The sequence below is a fragment of the Cuculus canorus genome, chromosome 10 (genome assembly GCF_017976375.1).
Source record: "Cuculus canorus isolate bCucCan1 chromosome 10, bCucCan1.pri, whole genome shotgun sequence".
NCBI classification, from domain to species: domain Eukaryota; kingdom Metazoa; phylum Chordata; class Aves; order Cuculiformes; family Cuculidae; genus Cuculus; species Cuculus canorus.
The window spans coordinates 18,233,028-18,256,168 of NC_071410.1; the positions used below are offsets into that span (position 1 = coordinate 18,233,028).

A 23,141-nucleotide genomic window follows, 5' to 3' on the forward strand; every position below is an offset into this window, starting at 1 on the left:
AACCCTTTAGTTCCCAGTTCAGCTTCGTGCTTGCTGTTGTTATTTGACGTGCCACTACCGCTCCTGGTGTGGTGGGAGAGCTGTGCTGTGGGCTATCATGTGCATCCAGTAGCCATACTGCATGAAGAGCAAGCATGTAGGGTCCTTCCTTTGGATGCAGGCAGCCATGGGGGTATTCTGTAGCAATTACGTCCAGGTGGAACAACAGTATGTGCTTTTCCAGCTGCAGGGTTGAACTGCATCCCAAAGGGTGGGAAATTTTATCAAAAGAACACGTTGATCTGCCAGACTGGGTCTGCACTGGGCTGAGGTCTGTGCTTGAGAAGAGACTGGCTGCAGAGTGGAGAGGGAGTTGGAATAAAGACCATCCAGAGAAGTTAAAGGTTGAATATCTTTGGAGGAGGAAACAATAGCTGCCTCCTGAGGCCATCCAAGTACGATAAATCCACACAATTTTCTAAGAGAGATTTCTTACTTGGCTAATGCAGCAGAAGCTGAGCTGATCTCCAGCGCCTGGAAAATGTGAGCTGGTGGAGCTTGGAGTTTGTTCTGTGAGAGACTCAAGCAAATTCTGGATGGCTACCTCTGCCTTTGCTATCCTGTAGAGGTTGTTGTTAGGAGCAGTAAACATACCTACTGCATAGGACCGATGGTAGTACTGAACCAAAAGAGCTCCTTTAACTGTCTCATTTGACCAGGCTGCAGCTTACTGGTTGATATTTTGGAAAGCTCGAATTGGTGGTGTTGCTGTACTAGCATAAAGCTTAGCCGATTCCTTTAACTCTGTATCCTGAACTGCAGAAGAAAATTAATTGTTTTTTCCATTGGAGATGGCACTTGTCAGGACAGAAGAGCCCATTCCTAACAGTCCTCAGTTTAGCCATAAAGTATATCCACAAAGTATGGAGAAAAGCTATAAAATAAATTTGGTCAGTAGTTGTTGATGGAATTTCTCTTAGTGTTTACGTACAAAATAGACTCAACAGGAAAGACAGTGCACTTAGAATACATTTCCTGATAATAATCTGGTTTTGAAGCATTTTTTTAAAACAAACTATAAAAATGTGGAAAACCTTACCTATGAGTCTCTTGTGTGGGAAGACTTGTGCGTAGGAGCCACGCAGACTATCCCACGCCTTGTCATTGGGTTTGTGCACCGTCTTCAGCATTTAATTTAATGGAGCTTCTGCTCTCTGTTTTCCAGGCAGAACCCAGATGTGCAGCTGCAGTTACAACAGAGACCACCTCACCACCACAGCCCAACTTCTTCCTTGACGTCCCTGGGATCTTTGACTTTGCTTCAGTCTCCACCACCATCCAGGCTGTCCCCTTCCCAGCATCAGCAACCTCTCACTCCAGGCCAGGGAGATCCTGGCATTGTGCCACGGACCCAGCAGCCGTTCTTGTCAAACCAAGTCCATCAGGGAGATTTGTACCGACTATGCCAGCCCTTCCTAGGCCCACAGCAGCAGCAAGGCGATTCTTACTCAGTTATGTCCCGAGCTCAGCAGATACCTTCCCCATACCAGCAGATGCAAGTAGATCCTTTTGCCATAGTTTCCAGAGCCCAGCAGATGGTGGAAATCCTGTCAGAAGAGAACAGATCTCTCCGGCAGGAGCTGGATGGGTGTTATGAGAAGGTAGCCCGGCTGCAGAAGGTGGGTGGTTTTGGTTATCAGGCACTGTCCCCTGCCTAGTATGATCCATAATTGAATCATCTAATCTGCAACTGCTACATTCCTTGCTTAAGGGATTGATTATCTGCTTGAGAGTAGATCGATTAGTCTGTATTCTGTCCCTTTGGGCAGCAGCTTAACTTTGTCAGAAGATAGAATCAAAGCCTTCAAGTTTTTCCGTGACAGTTTGACCATGCTCAAAAGAGCATCCTGATCAACTGTCTTGAAGAGGCTGACTACTTGGCTTGTTTGGCTAAATTAAAGCTAGCGTTCTTACATCCAGGATAGCAGCAGGCTTCATTTTCCCATCAGTCTAAGAGCCTTTAGAGACTGCAGGAAGGGCCTGTTTGGAGTGGTGGAAGACCACAGTCACTGAAGGAGACAACAGGAGGCACTGCTACAAAGCTGCTTGGCAGGACAGTGTACAAGACAAGTACTGCTGCTATGGCTACATTAAAGTCATTTGGACTGCAGGACTGAAACTAACACTTCTTTTGTCGCTCCCACAATACCACACAACTTCCATGAAAACTTAGTATCTTGGTTTGCATCAAGCTGTTTGCCACCCTTGGCTTTATGAAATAAGTAAGAGTAAATGAGGCTAAAATGTTTTTTAAAAAAATCTCGGTGAGAGCCATCACTAGCGTGTGTGTAGAGGTGTTTTCATTGCAGCCTTGTAGAGATAATTTCTTCATGATCTGTGGTCTAAAGCTGTGCTGCAGCTCAGCTTTTCTTTTGCCTTGCAGCTGTGAGAGGGCTGATCCCACTTGCAATTTAGGATGTTGTGGGCCTTGCTGTGCAATTTGCGCTCAGCAGTCTCCAGGGCTGTAAAAATGTGTGGCTGCTTAAAAAGTTTGTTTGAGCTCAGGTGACCAGTGTGGCTTTCCATGCTTATTTATTCCCTATTTTATCTTATTCCAGGGAGATATGCTTGTTTTGTTGTAATTTTTTTGGAAGGTTCCTGGCCAGGAAATGTTTTAGAGAAATGTTTGGCAGTTTCCTGGTAATGAAAGAAGGATAAAAATACCCTTCCCTCAACCCTCTGTTGACAGCTTGCTGTAGACAGTGCTGATGGGGTTTGCTCTTATGTGGATCCATACCTCCATGCTTGGTAAGGAGAGTTAGGAAGGAATCTCCTGCTCTGGGTGATCAGAGAAGCTTTACACTGAAGGCCAGAAGGAAGGATGAAACATTTAAGTTGTTGCAAGTGTAAATACAGAGCATTAGAAGATTTTATTGTGAATTTTGGACTGTAGCCATTACAGCTCTGCAGAGTACATCAGCAACGCATGATCTACCAGTAGCATTTTTTTTAGTGAAGTTTTGTCTGCCTTTACAGTTTTATTTTACTTACTTATCCTGATATAACATTAGCGCTTTATAGAAATGCTTTTTGCCCAGACTAACAGCAGTATCAAACTGCTCCAGTCTTGGAAAAAAGTAGATGGCATTTGCAACTCTTCAGTTTGCTGTATCTGTGTTCTGGTCGTATTGGGGAAACAGAGCTGGAATCTGGAAAGGGAGTCCAGATCTTCAATTCAGCCACTAGTATTTTTCATACAGAAGGATCCCTCACAATTCTGAGACGCTGTCCTTTTACTTGATGTGTAGGTGTAGGTTTCTTTCTGTAAACAAAATTTGAAAGTGATCTTTCCATGACTGAATGAAAAGAATTGTTAATGATAAAATAGTAAGTGCTTTTTTTCACTTCCGCTGCAGCTGGAAACAGAAATTCAGCAAGTTTCAGAGGCGTATAAAAACCTGGAGAAATCATCCTCCAAGCGGGATGCCCTGGAAAAGGCCATGAGGAACAAGCTGGAAGGAGAAATTCGTAGGCTTCACGATTTCAACAGGGATCTGAGAGGTGAATGAATTAAAACTTATGTTCTTCAATGTTTTTTTCTATTGTTGTAGTTGGTTGGCAGGACAGTGTTTTGCTGCAGGGTTCGCTGTGTGTGTTGACACGACTGGAATATGACAGGGTACTCAGGTATTTCCAGTAGTCTGAAGTCTAAAGCGCATGCTGGGAGTATGGAAGAGACAATTTTAGGAGAGTGCTGTAGTCTCTCATTTCCATCCTATTCTCATTGAGAAGAAACATATGATAAGCCAAATACTAAAAACCAGATGCAAGCCTGGAATTCTCTTTTGTCTTATATCCTAGACACACTTTGTACAATTTGTTCAGTTTATACAAGTGGAAAGACGTTTTGCTGACTGCCTAATCCCACACCGGGCATGTTCACTTTATTTCCTGTCCAGTGACCCTGTTGCACTGACATACAAACTGCAGACTGTCTGTTCTTCCTGAAGGTCTTGTCGTCCCTTATCAATGTAGGCATCTGGTTTTTTGGATCTCCCTTCCTTTTCCAGAGTGAGATGTTGTTAGCGTCTGGTTCTTGCTAAGAGGCTGAGGCAGCCCGATGGCTGGCAGGGGAGGGTGATGTTGAATGCTATTTGACCTTAACTGACATTAGTTTGAAAGGCAAAAAACATCCGCAATTTGAAATGTTTGAAGGTGCACAATCAATCTTTTAAACTGAAAGTTTAATTTTTTAATGAAAGCCTTCTGATTGTCCTAGATATCATCTGCTCTCCTCGCCCCCTAGGTTCTTACTAAGACTATGTTCCCAGAAATTGTTTTGCATCTAAGTAAGGCCATACACTGTCCAGTGCTATCGAGAAGGACAGCACACAAAAGCCTGCATTAAGTAATCCTATTCATAATAAAACACAGCATAAACATTTCATTCTTCCTTTCATAGACTGCTATAAATTTCTGACAGCCTTCAGTAGCAGAACTGTTAAGCTCTCCTTAGGGTTTTACGGTTTTTGCTAAAGTCAGATAGTTGGACAGTAATGATTTAATCTTTTAACTACTAAGGTTTGGTGGAGAATTATAAGGGAATCTTTTAATAGCTTGGTGAGATTTATTTGGGTGGAAAAAATAAGATATCTTAACATTTGTATAAATTGAAAGAATAAGATTCTTATGTGTTATAGTTGTTTAAAGTAATTTCTTTGGAACTTTATTTAACCTGGTTTTTCTCATTGGTAATATTTTCTGAAGGACATAATTAGAAATGTTTCAAAAGTGAGTGCCAGTTTCTGGCACAGTTTTTACTTTTACAGAATTAGGAGACCCATTCCTCTCATTTGCATTAGAAATGCCCTTAGCAGAAGTGACTTAATGCTTGAAAGTTTTTAATTATTCAGCGTGCCTTTTTGCTGAAAAATTTTGCAGAACGTATGGAGACAGCCAACAAGCAACTTGCGGAGAAGGAATTTGAGGGGTCTGAAGACAATCGGAAAACCATCTCTCAACTCTTTGCACAAAGTGAGTTATGCAATCATTATGGATCAGTAGAAACGCTCCGGTCATCCCGGGTAGGATAACAATGCAGCACGTTAGCCTAGTTTGGATCTGTTGCTTTTCTGCTGGGACAGAAATCAGGGCAATGACAGTTCATAACTGGCAGCGGAGAGAGGAGGAGGGATTCAATAATTCCTTTTCTGTCAGTATGTGAAGTCCATCTGATAGCATTTAGTAGAGATTTCGGAGCAAATGTAGTTTGCAGTTAAACTGTAAAATTAGTGTTTACTCCATAATGTACAGGGTAATTTATCCACCTATTTTGTCTCCTGAAAGCTTTGGAATTAAATCTTTCCAGGCTGACAAGAGTCCTGGCGTGAGTTAAGGCCAGTGGAATTGGAAGCTGGTAGGTCTCCTGTCTTTCCTCTTTAATTTGCCACTGCCCTATCCAGTTCAGCAAAAATAAAGGGGATGAACACTGCCTGCAATATGCTTGGCTGGGTAAGGGTCATGAATTCTGTCCACAGCAGTGGATTTATCACAAGGCAAACCAAAATGACAGATGTGAAATGCTGCTTTTCCTTTGTACTGAAATGTCTTGAGGCTGACGGCGGCGAGCCAGCTTTTCTCTCATCCCTTAGTGTGCTCCACCCTTCTGACAATGCTCACTTTTCTCCAGTTGTTATATAAAAAGGTAATGCAATAAAATTGCAAAATAGAGATGTTTCTGCGGTGTAACACACAGTGCTTCTACTCTGACAAATGCTAGTATCCCTCTCTTATGTTGTCTGTAGCTTATTCCTTGTGGCTTATGTCGCAAGCAGATGGCTGTCAGGCGGTGAATTCAGAACTCCTGGTGGTAGTGGGAAGTCTGAGACTTTAGTCTCACATTCAGATGGTTTGGGTGGACTTGGAGGTTCATAGGTTCATCCAGAGAGGTGGGGAGGTCTGTGAGGCCTTGCATTCAGTTTCTCCTTTTGGATGAACAAGGAAACCATAGTGCTATGTTTCATTTGTCCCAGCATTTCTAGGGGTGCTGTAGGCACTTGTCAAGTGAAACAGTACTCATTGGGGGAAAAGTCTGGAACAAAACCTGCAGAAGCCTCATTGCAAGCACTTGCAGATTAACAAGCCGACTGCTGGCACTGATTGATACCTGCTGGCATCGTGCCACCCTGTCTCATCTCTGCCCATTTTCTGCAATGCGTTTTAGCGTGCTGACACTGTAAGCAACTCATTGCCTGGGTGGAGGAGAAATACTGGGATGGGAGAGATAGGGAAAAGAGTAGACAAGTGGTGACATTAACCTTATGTCACAGCCCAGCTCTGAGTTGCAGTCAGGGTTTGCTCTGCAGAGTTCTGGGTGCTGCTGGTGGACAGGTTTGTTTTGCAACCTGTGTGTGGGTAGTGTTGATTCCCTAGCAGAAGGGAATCTTTAGCTACTCAATGTTGCTAAAGCTTTGCTCCTGGCTCTTTGCTGGAATAATTGCGGTCCTGTAAATATAGTTATGCACATGCTTGCACAAACGGGCCTGTGTATTCCATATTCAGTCTACCCTTACACCCAGGATCTAGTTCCTGTTTTTCAAGCCTTCCACTCCTTGTCCTCATTCCTTTGTCGTGGGGTACTGGTTTCTGGAATGCAGTTTCTCTGGTGTCATCAGTGCTGGGTGTAGATCACTCCAGGGAGTATTCTGTGGTTATGTATCCAGCAAGCGCGCTAATGTTATCATTGTAGCTGGTTGGCTTGAGCTGGGAATGACAACATGTACAGAGGACACCAGCTCTGTGTTGTGGCTTTGCTTTACACCCCTGTGTGATAATTTCTGCAGTCCCAAATTATTTTACTTTTAATGAAGGCAGTTGCCCTGTTCCTGAACACACAGCACAGCTGCTCCCACTAGGTCCAGTTCTTTCTGGAGCACAGTAGAAAAGGACCAGCTGCTGTGCTTGGGGCGGCTTTAAAACATCAAACTCTCAGTGCTAAGCAAAAGGCTTTTTTGAACTGCAGGTTGGCTTTGACCAGTGACAGAACAGATGCAGTTGCCTCCATTCTGGTCCAGGGTTCATTTTTAGAGGCAGTAGAACAAGACTGAGTTCTCATTGTTCACTTGTTCTCTGACTCCTGTGGTGGCGGTGCCAGCAAAGTGGGACAACTGGGTGTCTCTTTGAGAAGGAGGACACCCTGGGCAGAGCAACCTTCGTGTTTGTGGCGTCAGTGTGAAAGAAAGGAGCAAGAGTTTTTCAGGCACAGAGTCTGCCATCTCCTCTCTCTGGCCTGGGATATTAAAATTACCCAGTTTGTTTTCCACTCCTGAAAGCTCAGAGATAAAGAGGTGCCAGGTTTCACTAACCGTCTGCATAATCAGAGCACATTACCTAACTGTACTAAGTGATGCACGTTCTATTCCTTCTCGCTAGCGTTGTGGCACTTTGTTGCTTGAAGGTACCATGCTTGTTTGTCAGGGGTTGCAAGTCCTCCTCTTCCTTGAAAGCCATGTGCTCCCCTGCCGCCCCAACACTAGATTTGTGTTCTCTGTCTTGTGAGAAGTTGGAGTACAATCTTCCCTTTGCCTCCGGAGTGAAAGACTCCTGAAAGCTGGCTAGAGATGAATGCTGTCCATTGATAACTCTTACTTTATTTTGATAGACAAGGAAACACAGCGGGAAAAAGAGAAACTGGAAATAGAACTGGCTGCTGCACGCTCCGCCAATGAGGACCAACGAAGACACATCGAGATTCGGGACCAGGCCTTGAACAATGCTCAGGCCAAGGTGGTGAAACTGGAGGAGGAGGTAAAGAGGCTGGGAGAGAGAAATTAGGGCAGCTTGGGTTCCAGTAAAAGTGGCTGTGGGAATGAGTTTGTCTTGTGGAAATTAGAAGTAAATCTGCTTTCTTCAAAGCTATTTATGTCGGCTTAGCTTTGTGTTGGTTAGCTAAACCACTGAACTGTGCACAGATAAGCCACAAATCTGTATTTCCTTGGAAGTACTTTTGTCTAAGCAGCCATGTTTCGGGGTTTTTTTTTTTGTTTCAAGTGATAAAAGTGGCTGGATCTGAAATCCCAGCGCTGGCAACCTCCTGAACTTGGCAGAAATTCAGATCTGGATGGACTTTTAACTAATATCAAATGAATGCAGCTTGTCTCCTTGCCAGGTGTTCCACTTACACCAGGGTATCGTGGTGCACAGTGCAGATCACCGTATGTGCCCAGCATTTGTAATAAGCTGGGCATGACCTTGGTTGTTTTCTCTTTCTTTCCTCCTCTCCAAGAGGGGATAATGCTTCTGAGCTGCTTAGCTGGGCAGCTTTCACAGCAGTTTCTTTTGCAGCCTTGTCCCTGCCTCTCGCACATGGCTCTCACTTTGCTGCCCTTCTGCGTCATAGTATCTGTCATAGTATCCGTCCTCTTTCCTCCCACCTACTCCTTTCCTCTCAAAGGCTCCATTTCCTCCTCCCTGCCTCTGCTACCTTTACTCCTACTCTTCCTCCATAGAGAGCCTCTGGAGGAAATCTCGTGACCAAGCACACTTCCTCTGCTGCAGATTTGTTCTCTCCTTCTTTGGTTCTGCCATCCTCCTTCCTGCTAGCACTCAGCATCACTCTCAGTTGAGCACAGTGCCTATACCCACCTGCATCTTCCTGGTTTCAGAGGCATTCCTCAAACCCTCCCCCTTCTCTATCCTAATCCTCTCTCCCTTCAGGAGGAATGATCAAATACAAAATGAATATCCTGCTGTTTTATCCTGCCTGCCTTCTTCCTCTTCCAGGTACAGATGTAACTATATTCTTAATTTTATCCTGCTCTTCTCTAAGCTCTGTATTTCCCTCAGTAGCTCTTGCCCTGAACCTGCCTTTGTTTCTTTGCCTGGTGTCCTTAGTTTTCGGCCCTTGCAGTACCTTTCTTCTAATCTCTTCAGCTTCATGGAAGCTCTCCCTCAGTCTCTCTCCATCTAGATACGCTCTGTTCATTCAGGATGTTGTTGCAGGGTTACCTGTCATCATACGTTATTAGCCTTTCTCCTCACTGCTCTGCCTCCCTTTCCTTTCTCTACCACATCAAATTCAGGGAGTTTCTCTTTGCTTTCTACGTCCCTCATTGTTTACCCAACCCTGTTTCTCTTCTTCCCTTGTTGCTGAGAGGATGTCTTCTACCTTTGTCATTCTCAATTTCCAACTACTCCTCCTCCCCATCCCAAACAAGCACTTTGGTGCTTTTTCCCAGACTCTCCTCACCTTCACTGCAAACACTGGCAAGGCCGCTTTGAAGCATCTCTTGCTGTGATACTCCCAACGTGGTTGGTAGGGCCACTGTTGATGCTAACCCAGGGGCTGTTCACTTGGCCTGCCCTACGGGTGTGTTTCTGCCTGCTGTCTCTGCTCCGACTCGGGCTGTGAGCTTTGAGGACAGGCAGTTTTCATTTGTGCAGCATTTAGCATCGCCAGGCTGGGGACCATCACTGTGGACTCAGGTTCTGTGCAATACAACTATAACAATTAAAAAAAAAGAAGAACAGAGTCAGCAGAATGCTTAAATATCACTGGCCACATTAAGCCTTATGCGCAGTTGACAAGTCTGTTGTTTTCACTAAAATTTCAGCATCTCCTGGCAAGGCTAACTTACACCTTTGTTGCTCAGAGGATTAGGGAGCGTTAGGTTATAAGGTAATTTAAACACGGCATGATTCTCTTTGGCACTCAAACTATTCTGTCATTTGATCCTGCGATGCATTGGAGCTCTTTGGATTTCATTCAGATTTCAGCGTCTTATTACACTAAAAATCTGATATGTGCCTAACTTTAAGTACACAGGACATCCTTCTGGTTTCCCTGGAACTATTCACATGCTTGGAGTTGATGTGTGTAGAGATGCTGTGATCAGCCGGGAGCTGAACACCCCCAGCACTTGGCTAGGTTGAACCTCTGTGTGGGCACTAATATTGGCTCCCTCACAGTGAAGTTGAAGCCTTTAGCGGTAATAATTATATGGGGTATATTCAAAAGAATTCACTCATTTAACTGGAACTGGCTTCGGTGCGGTGACAAAGTATTTCTGCCTAGGTAGAGTAGTAAAATAGTTGAGTAACTTTGGGCTAAACTGCACAGTATCCTAAAACCCACACATGTACTGATAGAGAGTGAAATCAGGACCCGGTCTCAGTTGCATGAGGGCTAATAGTCATTTGCATCCAACCTTTGCTCGAATCCCAGGGTGCACAGGAAGTGCCACCCTTCCTGTTGTAGATAAATATGGAAGCATCTCAGTGAGGGAACAGGCATTAACTCTGCTATTTCCTAGAGGCGAGGAGGGGATAAGGGGAAACAGAAGGGGTAAAGAGTCGCTTTTGTAGGTTTCCCAAATAATGAAATACTTAGCGTTATAAAGCATTTATTGCCTCATTAGTATTAAATTGTGGGAACTTCTCAGATCCCCAGGCTGTTTGGTAACTTTCTCCTAAAGACAGTCAAGCAAGCTGTTCAGTGCTCAGGGCACTGTTTAACAGGGACTGCAAATATCGGTCTAAATTAGTGACATTCAGTGACCAAGATATATGAACAATTTGTCAATTTGTTGTTTTATTCCTGCCAGCTTAATCTGAGTTACTAGTCCCTGTAATTGTCAGGAATTTCCATACTAGTCCTGCAGAAGAGGGTGGAGTGTCTTACGCTGAAGTCTGGCAGCCACTCTGGCTCGGGGCCTGGGGGTGTGTGCATATTTTCAGTTGTTGCATCCTGTAATGTAAGTTTTTGAGCTTCCCCCTCCCCCTTCCGTTTTGACTTCCAATTAAGCAGAGTTGCCCTGCCTTATATTCACCAGATCCTTTATAAAAAGAGTATTTCCATTCTGATGAGTGCTATAAGCCGTGTATCACTATAGCAAATTTAAATGTTGCATTGGAATGGGAACTTCCAGATTCTTATTAAAATCCTTTGCCTGAATTGCCAGTTTGGGCAAAACCACCCATCTGTAAAATGTATATACTTGTCTACTCCTGTGGAGCTTTGAAAGCGCTTATATATATTGCATTTTAGCATCCAAGTTAGAGGGAAGGAAGAGATAAAAGAATACTAAAAGTGATGGGAGAAAGGAATGATCTTGGAGATACTGAAGTACAGTGTGAAGCAGTTGGAAGCAAAAGTAGGCATTTGCAGAATAGTTTGCGTGGTCTGTTAGCAGGGGTGAAATGACTTCACATTTAGAGCAAGCTGCCATTAAGGTTTTAGATAGTGTGGAGTTTATATCTGCAAAGTGCTAAAACGGTGATTGATCACGAGTGTGTAAAACAAACTTAAATATGTCCACAAACAGTCTTGCTAAGTGTGTATATGTTTTATATGCAATATTTAAACTTTACTGCTTCTCTACTATACAAGAAGATGTCCAGTAATTAACCCCTATTTTCACTTCTCCATTTTCATTCTTCCCATTAGTAGGTGTTCCACAGTTATGCATAAGTCAGCGGCTTATTGAAAGTGTTCCTAGTGAAGCATTAGTCTGGTTTTTAACCTTCAGATTATTTTCATTACGTGCAGTAAATTTGAGACCAATTGAATACATTTGAGGTAATATACGTTTTGGCTTAAAATCGTACATATCTGTCAGAAATTGTTAGGGATAATATTAGCAGCTAAAGCAATGAAAATGCCTCATATTAGAGCCCGTGTTGCCTTGATGGTCTCAGTTTTGCTGTGAACATGGGAGTGGCTGCCACATGCAGCAGGTAGGCAGCTGTAGGTGGTCACAGGTGGCCCGTATGTGTCAGCTTTGAAAGTAGTCGTGATACCATGCTTTCACCAACATCTGCTAGCGTTCACCTTGTGAGCCTTTAGCAAACAGAGCAGATGGCTTTGCTTTGCTCTGGGCCCAAGGCAGAGTTGCTGGATTTACAGAAAGGACCATCCTGACCAGTCTGGGATGCTGGGTAAAGGCTGGCTTTCTGTGAGTGCTTACTAGGCTTGTAATATTGCATGAGGGAGTCTGATGCCAAATACTTTATCTAACCACAACTGCTGGGTGCAGAGGGTTCAATTGCTACTGTTTCTACCCTTAAAAGAAAAAGCATTTCCAGAACTTCTATTGAACTTGGTCATTCCTGCTTACCCTGGTTGAGTCCTGCCATGGAAGACCATACTTCAAAATGTTGGTGGTTTCTTTAAAGCAGTGTGACTTGTACTCCTTTTTTCCACCACTTTACAAACCACTATTTTAATGGGTGCCTCAAGGAGACGGCTTTGAAAAATGGTGACTACCACTAAGAAGATATAAATACCTACTCTTTGTCACCCTCAGCACACACCTTGCAATGGAAAGAGAAGCCAGACATCCTGTCTAATGGGTCTGAATTCGTGGTTGGGGAAGGGAAGGAGTTTGAGTGGAATATCTTTTCTTTAAGTGGCTTGTATGAAGCTATGAGATATTTCTGCCATCAGAATTCAACATAAACTAGATATCAGAGCTAAAATATTATCTTAGATATTTCCCACTCAGCTGTTGTGGGAAGAAATAGTGCACTATGTCTGATAACACTGAGGGTTCTGTCTGTGGGAAAGTATAGAAACTCTCAGTTCCAAATGACGTCCCTTGTACTTTATATGCTGCGGTTGAGATACTTTCAGACCAGAGCTCTGGCTTGTAGGGCAAAGGAAACCCAGAGGAGAGTTTGTGTGCTTGAACACTTGTCTGTTTCCAGTCTTTGCTCTGGGACTATAAAAAGATGTTCCCAGTCTCCACAGCTTTGTCTTAAGTAAAATTCTTAGGCTCTCAGAGCTATGTAAATACTCCTTTTGGACAGAGTTGCTTTTAAAAGGGACACTTTTTGGATGGCTTATCGTTAATGGGTGCATAGGGTGGAGAGGAAACTCCCTGTCTTCCCTGTGACTGGTATGTGTGTGTATCTTTCATGATCTGCATTCTTGCAACAACGCAGAAGCGGCTTTTTATTGCTGTGTCACTACCTCTCCTAGGCTGCCTGTTGGTAATTTTCCAGAGGTGGCTTTGAGAATTATAACTTATTTTAACACAGAGCGACAACTTTATGCATTATAACATTCCCATGTAACAAACGCTGTTCCCTAGCAAGAGGATAGTGTTACCAAATGACTTCAACATAAATTCTTGCTGAGACCAGTGGCACTTTATTGGGCCTGAATTCAAACAAACTGAGGGTTCAAAGGCATCGTGGGGGAATATATTCCAACTGCAAGAGGGAGAGGTGGTTTGTATGTGCTTGCTTGTCTTCTTTTTTTTTTTTTTTTCTTACATTTCTGCCATAGCAGGCAAATTTTTGTGGGGAAACACAAATTGAGCTGCATCTGAATGGATTCAGCTTTAGGATAAACCCAGAATATAATGAAAGCACCCTGAATATATTAAACAAAGGACTTTGAAGACATCAGAAATAGGGAACAGGCAGATGCTGACGAGTGTTACCAATTTGCTGAAGTAGGAGCTGTCCAAGATGCAGAGGCTTAGTGGCTGCGTTTGTTAGAATGCCTGGGAGAGTTTCTGAATCATTGCTAGCTATGCAGGAAGACTTCTCTTCTTCCCCAGAAAAGCTCTTTGCTGAGTAACGCATCTGGAAGCGGTGAATCCCTTCACAAAAGGAGATCCTTCCTTCCCCCTTACCTGCTATGCCCAGGGCTGCATTTGTCCTGCAGAGGCAGCTCCAGCCTGGAGAATGTTATAGCCTCTTCCTCCCTTGCTTCTAGTGACTTGACAGTGAAAGTTACTCATTCCTGCATGCTCCTGCTCCCCGTGCTGTGTGTGCGAAACCTGTATGCCCTCTTCAGAGCTCCTGTTCTGCGAGGACCTGGGATCTCTGAAAGAGATTGCATGGTTTGTGGAAGACTTTGCTGAGAAGCCTACATCAAATGAAGGAACGGGATTTGTTTAGCTTTTAGAATGTTAATCCCTTTTCTGCTGGGCAGTTGAGGTAATACTCAAATGTCCCTATTTCTCACAGGAGCGCTTTGTCCTCAGCCATTGATTTTAGCCCATGCAAATGCTCTCTGTAGCAGAGAAACCTGCAGGTTGCCTGCTGCCTGGCATTATGTTGTCTTAGGCAATCTTTTCTTCTGCAGAAAGGTTCTGAGTACTAGTTTCAGTTTGCTAGGTTTAGTGAATTTGTTTAATCATTTCATTCCTGTGTGTTTAGAGTGGCTGATTCATTTTCCATTGCTGGAAGCCCTGCAGTTCAGGGATGTTGGTGTGCAGGCGTTTTCAGGCAGTAAATCTTTCTGACTACCTTGGTAACAGATTGCTTTTCAGGTCAGCCAGACTCTTGTGAGCAGGAAGCCTCTGAATCCCAAGTGTATCCTGCTTCTCCCAGCCGGCTCTCAACTGCAGAAAGCAGTCTTGACAAGGGATAGAGAAAAAAAAAATGAAAACAGAAATACTTGTTTGGGAAACCGGAATCTTCCATGGGTATTCTCTCCATCAGTTTGCACTGTTGTGTACTGGATTTCTACGGAGTCCCAAGTCAGTCCTTGCCTTCTTTATTTTTCTTGTCCTCAGTCCTGTTGCAGAGTTTCTGTAAGCATTGTAATGGATGTGAATCAGAGAGTGGCTGCTCTTCTTTAGAACAATTTGAATTAGAAAGTCTTATTGATGGAGTTAAAGCTTGACCTCTGATACCTGGTTAGGTCAACAACAAATGGCAACAAGGGACCTGGAGAAGATATGCACGTGGTTGAAGTTGTGCCATATGCTATAGGAAATGCTGGGAAGGGATACAGCCAAACTGAAGTGCTCTGCTGTGCTCCCAGACGTGCACTGAGGTTATTTGAGATCTTCCTGTCATAAAGAGGTGTTATAATAAAGATATTATTATGAATAAAATGCCCTGCATTTTCAGAGCACCTTCAAGGCAAAACATTTACAATAGTTTATGTGAGCATGAGCTTGCTTCTTAGTTAAATGCAGTACCATCAAAAGGAAAATTACTATCTTGTCAAATTTATTTAAAATTATATCCAGAAGGGCGTGACTGCATCCTTGTAAAACTTCAGGAATTAACTCTTACGTAGAGCATGTGTTTGCTGCAGGGTCTGTTGCAGAGGAGAGAATTCCAGCATCCTTTGATGCCATCTCCCCTATAGTAGATGTTGCTGTGGCCCTTGGCACTCAGCACCCAATTTTGGTTCTTTGCTGGAAGAGGGAGGATGGTGAATCCATAGCAAGTGACCAAGAACAAGCCTCAGCCTGATGCCTTTTTTTTTCTTGCTACCATCTCACTTATGTCTGCAGCACCCTGACAGTACTCAGGAAATTATTCCTGATCCTCTTTACGTTGAGAGGACAGATAAGTGAGAAAGATGAAAAAAAACCCCAAACCTAAAACTTGGACTTCATCACTACTGCTTCTGGAGAATCCTGGTTCACAGAAAGGTAAATTGTTCCTCACAAAGACTGGCAGTAGCAGAGCTGTCAGAGCTGGAAAGAACTGACACTGCCAGAATATGCAGTGGGTTGACCAAGTGCGAGTGCATGGAATGAAAGAACCTTGTATTTAATTGTGTCAAAAGACACATTAGGGAAGCTGAGTTGTTTGGAGCACATACATATCTTTAAAGCTTATTGAACATCTGTGTTCCAAAAACCTGGAAATTGTATGAGGGATTCCTGAATTTTGGTTTTAAGCTATTAAATAAATACACACAACCCCAAAACTTTGTAACAGTCCTAATTCTTCCTCGTGCTGGAAGACAGAAGTGTGTTTTGTGAAGGAGAAAAAACCCAACCAGTTGCCTTTATGAAAAGCCGAGGAAAACCAGCAGTGCCTGTGCTTTAGGTCTGGTGCATGAGGTAGGCGTGTGCAGGCAGTGCTGCTAAGTTGCGCAACAGCTTGTGTTGCAACATTTCACCTGCAGGTTCGGCTGGTGGGAGCACTTTCAAAGTGAATGTTTCAGTGGAATTTGTGTGTCCTCATTTTTTTTTTGGCTGGGCTCTTGGTATTCTTTGAATGCAGGCCAAAATGTTAATCCACGCATGTGCATACTCAGGTTTATTAATTACGAAACTAGTAAGGTGTTGTCGGTGGCTGCCTTTTATAAGGAGGATTTTACCTGTGTGCTAAAAAATGTCAGAAATGTGAATGCTTTGTGGTAGGCAATAAGAGACCAAATGTCCCTTCGTCCTTCCTTTATTTTTTATAGAGGAGAGAAGGGGAGGAGAGCTGATTTTCAGGAGATTGTTACTCAGCTAAATGCATGATATTTCACTGTTAATGAGGTTATTAGATTGTTCTTTACTCTAGTCCAGGTCAGTAAGCTCATATGCAAAATCAAGGTACTGGGTGCTCTTCATTTCTAGGCTCTGATGCTGACTCATAGTTTAGCATTTCTGGCTAGTTTCATAGCTGCTGCGAGCTGTGGTTAATCCAAGTGTAAAACTAGCGTGTTAATATACACTGCCTTGGAGTCTGAGAAAGCGTACATCAGCGTTATTAAGCATTGTGATCTGGAATAAAAAGATCTAATAAGTATTACATTTTTGTTGATTTTCTGTACAGCAGTGGTGGAATATTAAGGTGTATTAAAATGTTCTTGTCCCTCCCACCCCAAAAAAGCTTGAAATCTTGAGCAATCAAAGAATAAAAATCCCTTTCTACTGTACATGCCCTGGTGGGAAGGCCTTTGGCTGTATTACTCACTATTTATTGTAACTTTTATTATAAAATATTTGTTTGGGGAGAATCCTCTAGGGCGGCAACATTCATGCTGTGAGATTAAATGCTGGCTTTATGAAGAAAAGAAAAGGAAACCATGTCTGGGATTAATAGCGTTTGGAGATGTTTTTCTGCTTTCACGTTGCTGTCTCAGGATTGCCTCAAGGAATGGGAGTCTGAAAAGGGAAAATTTTGAAGAAACACACAATAAGGCCTTTTTGTAAGGAAGGTGGGATGTAAGAACAGCTCCTCTTGTTCAGATCAAAGCTCAGCAAGCCTTGTATCCTTCCTCTGATGAAACTCACAGCAGATTCCTAGAGAACACTAGAATGGGGCCAAGAAACAGCGATACACTCCCAGAATACTTTCCGCTTCTAAGAAGGGCTTCCTGAGCCAAAAGTGGTGTCTTTTGTCTTTGATATGCCTCAGTGTTCTTTTCTTCCATGAAGCTGTAGAGTAGCTCTTTGAACTCACATAAGGGAGTGTTTTGCGTTTTGGTGCTTCTCTACGCTTTGGCTCTGATGATTGGGAGAAGTTGCCTTCTTCCAGCTGTTTTTGTATTTCAGGGTTTCTTTAAGGTCCCTTCCAACCCAATCCATTCTGCAATTCTGTGACTTGGTGCAGAAGGCCAACTAATTGTGATTGTTAGTCTTTTCCTTAACAGAAGCTTATATCCGTAGGTGTGCATAGGTGTCCATATATTAGAACAGAACTGGGTCCAAGTGTGTTTTATTCTGTTTTCTCCTTCTAATTCATATGTTAGTTTGGTTTTATTCTGCCTGATCTGTGGGTTAATCTTGCTAAGATAGTTATTGGGGGTCTCAGCGTGGGAGTTTCCGCTGTTTATTGTGAGGCAGGATAGCAGCTTGGTTTGCAGGATGAACGATGGAAGAGAATGGAAGGGAGGGGCAAGGAATAGAGCAGGACCTCTCAGGTCACACTGGGCTATGATGACTGCGATGAGTGTCCAGACTGCTGGAATAAACTTGGCTGTGGTGTGGAGAGAGCACGGGCCATGGATATGCTTTGATCCTATCCATCATTTTGTTGTTAAGGGATTAGAATAGGATCCTGCAGGTTTTGATTCCACTTCTAGTTAATCTCATAAAAACACTGCCAGCAATTTTCAATATTGCACTGAAAAGTGTTCTAAACTTGTGAACCAGCTCTAATCCCTGTCTTTGCTACAGTTACCTTGGTAACCTGAAGTCATTCAACACTCTGTTATGAACCCACATGCCCTTTTCTAGCCCATCGTGGCTCTCAATTATTTGCAACAGGTAATTACCTCAGTTTTCCAATCATTACCATGGGGTCACTGAGACCAAAAAGAGTGAATATACCTAGCAGGAAAGCAGAGATGGGAAAGTCCTGAATGCTGAGTCCAGAGAAGTTGTCTGAGGCACACCAACAACAGTCATCTGGGCACATCCTTTGCACTGGTGCTTCTGTGCTCTGCAGAAAGCCAGAAGTTTACTCACTTGTTCTCATTATTTAACTTATGTTGCATTTTCTTCCTTTGTTTCAGCTCAAAAAGAAGCAGGTCTATGTTGAGAAGGTGGAGAAGATGCAGCAGGCCTTGGTTCAGCTGCAGGCAGCATGTGAGAAACGGGAACAGCTGGAACATAGGCTGCGGACCCGGCTGGAGAGAGAACTGGAATCTCTGCGAATGCAGCAGGTACCCACTGTTTCCCTGCGCTATGCTAAGTTTCTTGTATACTGTACCCTACTGCTTCTTAAGAGCAGTGCTTAGTGTTTTATGACTTTCAAGCTTCAATATTTGGAAAATAGAAGGGGCCTTTCTTGCATTATCTGGGCTTGTTTCCTGTTTTTTTGCAATGAGGCTGAACTGCCTCTGCAGATGCTTCGGGTTGAGCTCTGTAGGAGACGGCTACCATCGCCTAGTCTGCCCAACGTGGCATAGGCCAATGCATTTCGCTCAGGGGGTTACGCCAGTGCTGCTCTGGACCAGCCTCTGTCCTTCAGACAAAAAGCAGACAAACTGACCCTGAATCTTACAGATGTGTCCTGAGATGATGACTTCTTTTTTCACTTTTATAAACCAGCGTCAGGGTACATCTCAGGCTGCCAATGTCTCTGAATACAATGCCACAGCGCTTATGGAACTCCTGCGCGAGAAGGAAGAAAGGATTCTTGCTCTGGAAGCTGACATGACCAAGTGGGAACAGAAATACCTGGAAGAGAGTGTGATGAGACAGTTTGCCTTGGATGCAGCTGCAACTGTAGCTGCACAGAGGTAAATGAAACTTCATATATAGTACAGGGATTATTTTCTTTTTCCAGTTGAATGTCATATTTCCCACCAAGGAATGTTGTCACACCACCCTCCCATGATACCTCTTATGCGGTCTGAATAGCTTCTCATACTTCTATATGCAAGTGGAGCTTGGCTGCTTTTCCTGAGAGCTGTGCAGTTGCCCACAGTTAGAAACTTTATTTCCAGGGGAATATTCCCCCACATGCAGGAGCTATTTTCCAGATTAGAATTGTTTTCAGCCATTCCTAGAAGCTGTTGATCAAAAATAGATGTATGAGGAGGGTTTGGGCTTTTATTTTTCAGACAGGCATCAGTCCTCACTGAAGTCATGCGAGATGGGGTAAGCTTGGCAAATCACATCATTCACCCTGAATGGATTACTTGTTCTCCAGAATGTTTTTGCAGATTACTTTGTGGTATTGTCCTCAACATGGTTACTAACCAGAAACATCTACTAGGAAATTCTGCTCAAAACATTCTGCTGTGTGTGGAGAGCACTGCTTGTGGGGGTGGAAGGGAAGGGTGTCTGAAATTTGGTAAGAAGCTCACATTCCAAGACAGCTGTACAGAAACACTTCTTATGGCTGTAAGTAAGCCCAACTGCTTCAGCTGGTTGGCAAATGAGCTGTTATTGGAGTGCAACTCTTTGGCATTAGGTATTGCTTACGTATAATTTCATTGCTCACTAGCTTCTGATTCTTGACGGCAGGTTTTATTTCAGATTGTTTTATGAACCAGATTCAAATAGGGATGTTATCGTGACTGGCTTCCTAGCTCGTAAAATTGTACTAGAAGTGCAGGAGTAAAGTTGCAGATTTGCTGTGTTAGCATTTAAAGACATCTTGCTTCAGAAGCAGGCTGTTATTTTAGGGTATTAATGTTTCTTGTGCACTGTTTCCTGCCTCCCCAGAGATTCTTGCTACTGCTTGTCCTTAAAGGTTATGTTACATTTTGAGCGTGTGCTGATAAGTAAGGGTCCGGTCTATTGTTTATTATGGAATGACAGGGAATGTGTTAGACCAGTTCAGGTTTTGTTAAATGAACAAGATTGCCTTCTAGGCAGGAAAAAGCCAACCTCTATTTTCCCATTTCCTTCTAGCTGCTTCTTCCCTAGAAAATACTGTTCCATTTGTGTCAATACTTCTGTAAGTCTGCATGCAGTTGGTACCTATAGTATCTTCTTCAAAAAAGGTAGACTGTGAGGGATTCCACCAACTTCAGTAGCAACATATCATAGAACCATAGAATGATTTGGATTGGAAGGGGCTTTGAAGCCCATGCTGTTCCACCCCCCCTGCCATGGGCAGGAACACCTCCCACTGGACCAGGGGGCTCCAAGCCCCATCCAGCCTGGCCTTGAACACCTCCAGGGATGGGGCAGCCACCATTGCTCTGGGCAACCTGCGCCAGTGCCTCACCGCCCTCACAGCAAAACATGTTTTCCTAATACCTAATGTACATCTATCCTCATCTACACTTGCACAAATTTCTTTCCCTTCTCTTTGGTAGTGGAAAATGGTATCCCTTAGGAAGCTGAGATTGCCGGAAGGGTGCTTTATGGCACAGGCAGGAGTCTGGGTTTTATTAGATTTCTTCGATGAATGACCTTCTTATGCCTTTCGCCCTGAAGCTTTGCTGTTCCTGATCCGAGCTTGTGCAGGGTTAAAGATACATTTACCAGACTGTTCTTAGACCTGCTTGGTCTGAGAAAACAGATTTCTTATTAGGATGAATTGCAGAGCTTGGTAACTACATTTCTGTGTGGTTTTTTTCTGATGATGCTGATGCATAGCTCTGTCAGTAACATGCTCTTAGTGTTATGAGGCATGCAGTGATATGGAGTGTAGCACAGTGGCTTCATTCTGGCTGAACAGCAATGAGTAGAATGAAATGCTCATTATGTTTTGGTTAGTGGACTGAGCAACTATGACAGTGTTAGCATCAGGCACTATGTGGAATCAGTCTAAAACTGTTTTCAGCCCACTCTGAGTTTTTTGGACCAAGCTGCTTAGCACTGCCTAAGCAGCTTCAATGCCTAGTTCCCTTTGATACTCAAATTCCTTGTATGATGCTGGGAAAAAGCTTTATATCTGAAGTGATGTTTGCGCTGTTTTAATTGAAGAAAAGTACTTAGTGGTCTATACAATCCTTCCCCCTCGCCTAGTCCTTGGGTGTGACACATGGATCATTTTACAGTGCATCAGTTAGGTTATACACTGGCCTGGGATGGACATGAGATGGACTGTTGCTGTAATGACTTGCATACTTTTGTAAGCCTTCTTTCGTTAAGACTGGGAGCTGGGTTTTTGGAAGACACTCAGCCAGCCTAAACTAAAAAAAAAAAATGTGAGTATTCTTGTTTATTACTTTTGAGAAGGAATTTTGTGCTGCTAGGTAAGAAAGCACTGAACTTAGCTGGTCCTTCATCTGCTCTGCTGCTTGTTTGCAGGGATACGACAGTGATCAGCCACTCACCTAACCCTAGCTATGACACCTCACTGGAAGCTCGCATTCAGAAGGAGGAGGAAGAGATCCTGCTTGCCAACAGGAGGTGTCTCGACATGGAGGGAAGGTAAAACGCGATTGCGTACTATCTACCGTCTTTAGGAGAGGGATTTTAAATTAATGATCTAAGTAGATGACTCAGAACCAGAAATTCTTGTGTCTTCAACAAGAGCAACCATGTAGATGCCAGACACTCATTTGGCCATGGAAGTATCTACATAGCAATCCAAAACCTGTCTTGATACTGAGGGCTAATGCAAAAAAGTCATCTTAGACTTTTTGCATCTAGCTTGTTCCTCTTCTCTCTTCCGGGCATCCTCGTCAGACCCCAGGCTCCAGCCGCCTCTTAAGCCTCACAGAGCTGCTTTCCCTGGGGTTAGGTCCAGTGCAGACTCCCTAGAGTGTGTTAATCCTCCTCTTTCTGTTGGTCTCATGTCCTGTCCATAACTCTCAGCCTTGCCCCAAAGCCCCAAAGCTCTATGGCTATTTAGAGCAGGTTCCAGTTACCAAAAGCAGGTGGGTATCTTCGTGCCACTCTCTCATGCATGGTCTGCTCCAGTAGGCCGGTGAGCAGCCAGTATTCGGTGCGCTAAGCTCGTTTACATCCTCTCTCTGCCTCCCGAGTACCTGAGGGAGACCTAGTCATAGCTATGGGGGCGCTGAGGCCTCAGTCCAAGGAGAGGGGAGTACCAGTACATTGTTATTCTTTGTACTTCTCATAAAGGATTAAGACTCTGCACGCTCAGATCATTGAGAAGGATGCCATGATCAAAGTCCTGCAGCAGCGCTCCCGGAAAGAGCCTGGTAAGACAGACCAGCTCTCCTCAATGAGACCTGCCAAGTCGCTGATGTCGATATCAAACGCTGGCTCAGGCTTGCTGTCCCACTCATCAACACTGAGCAGCACTCCCATCCTGGAGGAGAAGAGGGAGGACAAGAGCTGGAAAGGCAGTCTAGGTAAGTTTTAAATAACAGTAGCGATTCAGATACACAAATCACTTTTAGAAGGGAGGCAGGAGGAAGAAGGTGTGTTGAACAAACAGCTCAGCTGGCCAAGCATGCGGTAAAGCTGACTGCAAGCAAGATGGGACACATTTGGAACAGCTGCTTGTTTTAATCACTTTTGGGACCTCTGATGTCCAGGCTGTATCATTAAAATATGTTAGCCTTTATTCCCAATTTGGTACCTGACTGCTGGGGTACTTGAGAGATAGTTCCCAGGTGCTTGCTTTCATCTGGGTTGTTACAGCTGTCTGAGGGTGTAAAGTCTCCTTGAATAGGAGAAGAGATATTAATCAGGATTGCTGTCCTGCGGTGCCTGCACTAACACGACTCTTGCCTAGAATGGCTCAACACCATTGTTCGGAGAAAATGAGTTGTAACAAAGCAAATCCTAGATGACTTTTTTGTTTTTTTGGGGGAAGTTATGCCTGAAGGCCCTTACTGTGAAACAAAAACACCCTGAAATGTAAATGAGAATCTGTTGCATCTGATTTCAGAGTGCACAGATTTACCCCTCCATAGATGGGCCAACGCTTAGAGACAGGAAGGTAAAGTGTTAGTGCTCACTTGTGTATATTTGCATGTAGCAACATGAGGATACTGCTGTTCTTCAGGCACTTCAGCAGCCAGTGGTGAAAGGTGCTATAAAATGGTAAATTCGTGCTGTCTGCTGAAGCACACAGACTTTCCAGATTCAGGA

At 43.7% G+C, this 23,141-nt stretch overlaps 1 protein-coding gene across 3 annotated transcripts in view; it reads left to right on the forward strand.

Moving 5' to 3' along the window:
• Positions 1–23,141, forward strand: part of AMOT (angiomotin) — a 64,723-nt gene that overhangs the window by 36,090 nt on the left and 5,492 nt on the right. For all 3 annotated transcript variants that reach the window (XM_054075489.1, XM_054075488.1, XM_054075490.1), the window contains exons 4-11: positions 1,205–1,658; positions 3,396–3,540; positions 4,921–5,013; positions 7,640–7,785; positions 18,185–18,334; positions 18,723–18,913; positions 21,384–21,506; positions 22,164–22,396. In XM_054075489.1, the coding sequence (XP_053931464.1) occupies positions 1,205–1,658; positions 3,396–3,540; positions 4,921–5,013; positions 7,640–7,785; positions 18,185–18,334; positions 18,723–18,913; positions 21,384–21,506; positions 22,164–22,396 (1,535 nt within the window). The remainder of the gene's footprint in view (positions 1–1,204; positions 1,659–3,395; positions 3,541–4,920; positions 5,014–7,639; positions 7,786–18,184; positions 18,335–18,722; positions 18,914–21,383; positions 21,507–22,163; positions 22,397–23,141) is intronic.